The sequence below is a fragment of the Berkeleyomyces rouxiae genome (assembly GCF_048999995.1).
Source record: "Berkeleyomyces rouxiae strain 22BRR77 chromosome Unknown BrBRR77_ptg000009l, whole genome shotgun sequence".
NCBI classification, from domain to species: Eukaryota; Fungi; Ascomycota; class Sordariomycetes; order Microascales; family Ceratocystidaceae; genus Berkeleyomyces; species Berkeleyomyces rouxiae.
This window is the reverse complement of record NW_027396499.1, coordinates 668,503-675,096: the sequence shown is the minus strand read 5'-3', so window position 1 is coordinate 675,096 and position 6,594 is coordinate 668,503. Positions and strand designations below refer to the sequence as shown.

The 6,594-nt window shown below is 52.2% G+C and overlaps 3 protein-coding genes across 3 annotated transcripts; 2 read left to right on the top strand and 1 right to left on the bottom strand.

Annotated features, from left to right (window-relative positions):
* Nucleotides 1-1,749, top strand: BROUX77_006775 (uncharacterized protein; the record flags this gene model as incomplete). Its single annotated transcript, XM_073751796.1, has 3 exons — nt 1-19; nt 130-1,339; nt 1,401-1,749. 3 exons carry the CDS (start codon nt 1-3, stop codon nt 1,747-1,749), a joined length of 1,578 nt encoding a protein of 525 aa, XP_073602922.1.
* A 1,389-nt stretch (nt 1,750-3,138) lies between these two features.
* BROUX77_006774 (uncharacterized protein) lies at nt 3,139-4,941 on the top strand (the record flags this gene model as incomplete). Its single annotated transcript, XM_073751795.1, has 4 exons — nt 3,139-3,226; nt 3,370-4,212; nt 4,282-4,447; nt 4,509-4,941. The coding sequence occupies 4 exons, from the start codon at nt 3,139-3,141 to the stop codon at nt 4,939-4,941; spliced, it is 1,530 nt and encodes a 509-aa protein (XP_073602921.1).
* A 692-nt stretch (nt 4,942-5,633) lies between these two features.
* Nucleotides 5,634-6,412, bottom strand: BROUX77_006773 (uncharacterized protein; the record flags this gene model as incomplete). The annotated part of the gene is made up of 2 exons (XM_073751794.1): nt 5,634-6,055; nt 6,187-6,412. 2 exons carry the CDS (start codon nt 6,410-6,412, stop codon nt 5,634-5,636), a joined length of 648 nt encoding a protein of 215 aa, XP_073602920.1.
* Between the last annotated feature and the right edge of the window lie 182 nt (nt 6,413-6,594).

Below are 6,594 nucleotides of genomic sequence, written 5' to 3'. Positions count from 1 at the left end.
ATGACGTCGACTATTGATTGTAAGGGTTCGTACATCACCATCTACATCCTGTTCGCATCTTTTTTTTTTTTCCACTGCTCGAACGTGTATCTCGCGTCTTCCTACGCGCTGACTAACAGATGCCTGTAGCTTCCTCCGACTCTTTGAGTCGTCGTACCTCTGACCCCATTTCCATCAAGCAAGAACCTGGCAGACCAATCAACGAGGCGCTCAAGAATGAGCTCAACCCCTTTGAAAAGTCTTTTAGCGGTAATGGGAGCGCACCCACAAATGGAACCCAGACTCCTAGTTCTACCACCAAGCTGCCCTCGGTGAGCGCGCTCGCCTCTCCTTCGGCCGGCATAGGCAGTGGCAGTCCTTTTGGCTGGGGCAACTCGCTCAAGAGCGGCCCGCTTAGCCCTGCACTCCTCCCGGGTCCTCTGGCCAGCTCTGGTGCTACCGACTACTTTGTTGAACGCGGGTTTAACGAGTCTTCTCTGCGGACCGGCCTAACACCCGGTGCCGGGGGCACTGGCTCCGCCATGTTTGCTCCCAGTCCAAACTCGGCCCTGTTCTCTTTTGCTGGCGGGGCTTCAACGCCCACTACTGCCGATTTCCATAGAACTGCATTGAGCGCCGCCACAAAACAACGCGAGCAACAACAGAAAATGCACATGGCCGTCACCTCGGAGCCGAGAGAAGCACCCAATACTTCGGCTGCTCCAGCTCCTGCGGAAAAGGGCGAGATGAAGCCTCCATCCAATCTGAACAACGACCCCCATGCCAACGATGCTGTAAATGGTCTCTTCATGCTTGCCCAAGGTCGCAACGCCCCTCCGCCCGGGCAGTTCAACATGACTTCTCAGTCCCAGCCTCCAGCCAGCTCAAATTTGCCCATGAGTCATCCTCCCATGACCGTCTCTGGCGCGCGGCCTTCTACTACTGCTCCCGCTCCCGTTTCTGCTCCCGCTCCCACTGTCGCTTCCACGTCACCCTCAGTTCCTCATCCGGCCCCTGCTTCAGGCGTCGGGAATGCTTCACGGCTAGCTACCCTTCCCAGCATCGCTCCTCCCTCCAACCCTGCCCCTGTAGCATCCAAACCACTACCAGACACACCCCAACAGCCTTCACATGACTCTAGAAATGCTCTGGTCTCGGCCAAAGGCAAGCGTGGCCCTGCTACTACAAAGGTCGGTGCCATCAACGGCAAGCGTAAAAACGATTCCCCGCCTGCCACCAACAATAAGAAATCAAAGAGTGCCAATTCACAGGCTTCTGATGAAGAGGACGAAGAGCTTGGAGAGGACGGAAGAAAAATGACGGAAGATGAGAAGCGTAAAAACTTTCTCGAGCGCAACCGGTATGTTGGCTATACAAGAATAATATTTTTTGTTACGTCATGCACTAACACAAAACTCTAGTATTGCTGCCCTCAAATGCCGTCAACGCAAAAAGCAATGGCTTACTGAGCTACAGAGTCGAGTTGACAGCCTAACCAACGAAAACGAGGATCTGAACCTGCAAATCGGGCGCCTACGTACAGAAATGGTGAATCTCAAGACTCTTTTGTTGGCTCACAAAGATTGCCCTGTGACAATGGAGCAGGTTGTTCGGGGCCAGTATCCCACTGATACCAGCGACAACTTTAATGCTCAGATGAACCCATACCCTGCTGGCAGCGTTCCGAATGGCGTGCAAAGCCAGCCCCGTCGCATGACGACCGGCCAACCGATCCTGAACGGGCAAACATCGGGCCGGAGTTTTCAGTGAGCTCTTGTTCAACAGGTTGTTACAGCCACTCAGGGGGCTGGTGTACAATAAATCGGGTCAGCACGATATCTTGCCAAGAATAAACAAAAAAGGCTGATGCTCTCATCTGTGTGTTCTTACAAGCAAAAAAAGAGTTACCCGTGCCTGGCGTTTTCCACAACACTTCTTACGGGAGCCCATGATGACGGTCAGCCAACAAGATATCATAAAATAAATGGACGGAGGGGTCATCTAAAACTAGGAAGCTCTGGCACTTTATCAAGTCCAGGCTTTATGAATCGGTCTGTAGCGTTTGTTTTGCTTGGTGTATTTGTGTTATTAATTTTTCTTCCTTGTTTCTATCTCTTGTAACATGCACTCTGTGTGGCCATTTGTATGCTTGTATCTATTGGTATTTTTGTTCTTGTTTTCTTTGGATTTTCTTTCATCTGCTTGCCTTCTGGGATTAGTTGTGCAGTGAAGGAGACCAAGTACGTCACCCTCTTGAGGTTTTGGTGATGGGAGATTTTGTCAAAGCGTATCAAGCCGACTGCGACATGTTGGTAACGCGAGTCTGCTGTGTGGATGTATATATATTTCTACCATTTATTCGCGTAGTCATAGAAAGATAAAAAGTTAACTAACAAATTCGTCGCATCTTTGAATATTGAACTGAATGCCCAGACGTTGGTTGTTCGTCCTTAGGGTTTGCCTTATCTTGAGGTGGGACGAAGGAATGATGACTAAGGAACAATGTGGATCCACTCAAATCGAAAAAAAACACACCCCTGCCTAGGGCCTTCTTTGGGGTTAGTGCTTGCTTTCTTGTTTACAAGGCTCAACTGAGCTTCAATGTATGCCTTTTTGGCGGGAAAAAACAGTAGCCGCCCCCCTCCCCAAACTTCCCCCAAACATCATCGCCACCGCGCCCACGATCTCGACCGTTTTCCGACGCGCCACCATCGCGAGCATCACGACGCGCACATTTTTTTGTCCCGCCCAATTATCCACATTACTTGACATTGAATTATTTTCGCGATTTACGCGCGCCAGACAGCCGTGAGGGTTTTGTTCTTTTCTTTGGTTGTCCTCGCTGGTGGCCCTTTTTCTTTGATTCACGTTTGTTATCGATTTTTCTTTGCTGCCTGCGACGAAACTGTACTCGCTCTTGCACGGCTTCAGTATTTTAATTTTTTTCCCACCCCACGGACCTCTAATTTTGCCGAGTGTGTCTCCTGGCTTCAAGGGCAAAAAAAAAGGCTGCGTGTGTTCTGGCCGTGAGAACCTGGTCGCAGTCGGTCGCATAAGTGGGAGGGTCAAACACCGAAGCCGGCACATCGACAGCCTTCGCGTCGGACTCCTTCTTCCTTCCGCCCTCTTTTCGTCCATGTCGCTGGAAGCTCGCCATCCATGACGACTGTCATACAACATCGCCAAACTCTGGAAGTCCTGAGCATGAGCAGTCAGCCGGAGCGCCGGTACAGCAAGCGCCTCGCTGGTGAGTTCTTTTTTTTCGTCTTGGGCACTCTGGCAATTCGTCGTTGATCCTCAAAGGAAAAGCGCGTTTTCCCCCGCCACAGCCAACGGAGCGAATCGTGATGGAAGACCGCCCAGTAGCTAACCGCCGAATCGCCATTATAGCCACGTCGTACGATGAACAGGATGGTGACTTTGTCTTTACTCGCGCTTCAAAACGAACCAAAACCAACGGCAGCGAAACTCCAGTTGCCCCACCGAAAAAAGCATCACGCGGGCGCCCGGCCAAAGAAAGGCCGGCGCCTATTCCAGAGTACGATCATGAATTCGCTCAGCCTGCTGTGACCAAAGCGGCGTCAACCCGCCGGACGTCCCGACGAAAAGTCGCAAATGGCGATGGCCAAGAACAGGACGAGTTTGCCCAGCTTATTCTGCCAAAACGAACGCGACGAACAACACGCGCCTCCACTGCCGTCTCCGATGAACAATCAGTCATCATACAACCCGAGGAAAGCCAAAGGCATCAAGAACCTTCACAGCCGTCCCTGCCGCGACAACGCGCATCCAAAAAGCAACAAACACGCCAACCGCCACCCGAGCAAGACGACAGAGGGGAAGAACCGATGACCCTAGTTTCAACGACTCCAAGGCAGAACACCGATAATTCAATACACGATATCTCACCAGTCGTACCAGTTGGCGCCAAGATTGCGCTTCCCATCAGCGATACGCCAATCATCAACCGAAATAAAGAAATGCGCAAAAAGGGCGGTGGTCGAAGACGAAGTAGTCTCGGAATGAGAGGACGAAGAGCAAGTTCTTTGACATCCATGGGCCATAGTGCATTGCCCCACAAAGAAGTCAAAGAGGCAGAATTTTACAAGCACATTGAAGCAGAAGGTCTTCCTGAACCGCGGAGAATGAAGCAGCTTCTCACATGGTGCGGCGAACGCGCCCTATCGGCGAAGCCTCCGCTGGGCTCATTGCATTCTAATGCCATTCTTGGAGGTAGGAAGCATCCCAATGACAACCCGGATATCCGTATTCGTGTATATACTAACAGTCTTTTCGTTGTAGCCCGCGCCATCCAAGACCAACTTCTCAAAGACTTTCAGAATAAATCAGAATTCTCTGATTGGTTCAGCAGAGAAGAAGTACCAGCACCACCTGTTGTACTCAAACCCAACCCGCGCAATGTAGAACACCAGGAAAAGATTACCATTTTAGAAGCCAAAGTCGCAAGGTAAACTTCTACAACAAGCACATTGTATATTGTATCGAGCAAGTACTAACAAGAAGACCAGGTTACGAGAACTCAAAAAAACGTGGCAAACCTTGCGAAAGTCTCCTCAAGAAATCGTCCCATCAATAAATGAAACGTTTACCCAAGATGGGGAAAGTGATGGTCAGTTTCTAGAAGATTCCGACAAGCGCATCCTCGAAGCCGTCCAGGGCGAGAGTGCCATGTCAGCGCTTGTGCTCCGCCAACGAACCCTCGATCGCCTGCGCAAAGTTCAGTCAACACTCGAGTTCAAGGTGGACATATTAGCCGAAGCAGCACACAAGCTTGAGCAGCGCGTCGCTACTGCTGGCCATGAGGCCGACCGTGTCCTGAGCCTTAGCTCCGGCCGTCTCAAGGACCGAGAGCAGCGCGAGCGAACTCAGACGGGCACGCGAGATATGCCGGTCATGGAGGTGCTTCGCAGTCTGGGCCAGCTCTTGCCACAGGGCCGATGACAGTGATGCGTGTATCCCAGGCTCGGTTGTGCTCTTGCTCGAGGGCTCTTTACGACTTCTACTGATTATTCCTTTCTTTTTTTCTTCTCCATCTTGTTGACATGTTGTCTGTCTTCTTTTTCTTGGCTCTATCAATTTCGGAATACCCCTTTTTTTCTTCTTCTCTTCTGCTTGTCATTTCTTGAAACGTCTTTCTTCACTTGTGATATCCTCTTTCTTATTTTCTTCTTCTTTTTTCTTCCAGGGGCTGTATATACACATAGTCGAGGTGGTCAAGTCACAAAGTGTCCTTCTTCTCTTTGCTATCACGTAATGGGGATGATACGATGCTTTGTCGGGGGGGGCGGGGGAGTTGTGACTTGACGTTGGAATTTTCGGCATTCCCATGGCATTTTTACCAATGGTTGATAATTTTTCCATCTTTGCTTTGGTGCGAGCTGAGTGTGCTCCCAAGGGTGTCTTTATGTAGACACGAGTGTGATGTGTAGTGCGTGGGGGATGCTTGATGGCTCTACAACATCAACGGATCAATAAAGCCTCGGGAACAAAGCCTTCCCTTTTTTTCTGTATAATTTTCACATCAATCTATCTCGTGACTTGCTCATTATACCGGGCATGACAGCCGCCGTAAGTATTGGTTATTTTCTCTAGTAAAAAAAAAAAACAAAAATACATGCATACCCCGTCCATCTCTAGTTCTTCTTCTTGCCCGTCTTGGTCTCCTCCAGCGTCGGCATAAACGCCATACCCTCGCCAGCCCGTCCATCCGCAGCCGACCGGCTGCGCACATGCTCGCGCAGCAGGGCCAGTACCTCGCTCTCGCGCCAGCGCACTGGCACGGGCCGATACGCCGGGCGGAACGTGCCGACGGTCTGGGCCCACTCGCCGGTGCCGGGCTCGCGCGTCCACTCGTCTTTGAGCGACGCGGCGGTCTGGGCGTCTGCCGCCGGGGGCGCGTCGGGCTGCGTTGCCCAGTAGTATATGTCCCAGTCGTTCTCGTCCATGAACTTGTCGTAGGCCTCGAGCTGCGGGCGCGTCATGTGCGGGAGGTAGGCGGCGGCAAAGGTCGAGAGCAGCAGGTCGGATTCGAGGATGCCGCGCTTGCGCGATTGGTCTGGTTCCCCGAGGCGTTTGGTTAGTTGCTGATACATGCAGAAGACAGAGGAGAGGGGGGAGGGGTGCGTGTTGTGGCAGTGCTCCTCGGCGGCGTGATGCATGCAAATATGCGAGAGGCACGGGACTTACAGCGGAGCCGCGCGCGCATCGTCTCGTCGCTCTCGCCCGACCGATGCAGCGGCTCAATCTTAAGCGCGATGCCCTCGAGCTCGCCGACGTCCAGCTCGCGGTTGTTGCCCGACGACGAGTCGTGGGAGCGGGCGACGGCGGAGGAGGCGAGACCCCGCGCTGGGACGCCGCCGGGGATACGGCGCACGAGGAGGCGGCAGGACGTGGCGCGGAATAAGGCAGCCATTGTATGGATTGGTTGTACTTTGTCTTGGGGTTTTTTTTTTGCTAGATCGGAAGAGGGTTGAGAACGGCGGCGGTTGGGCTTGTTGTCGTTCTGGGCGTGTCACTTTTTTACGGGTCCTAGCTTCCGAGGTGACGTTGGGGCGAAGAAAAAAAATTGGACTTGTATAAGCAAGGCTACGCTAC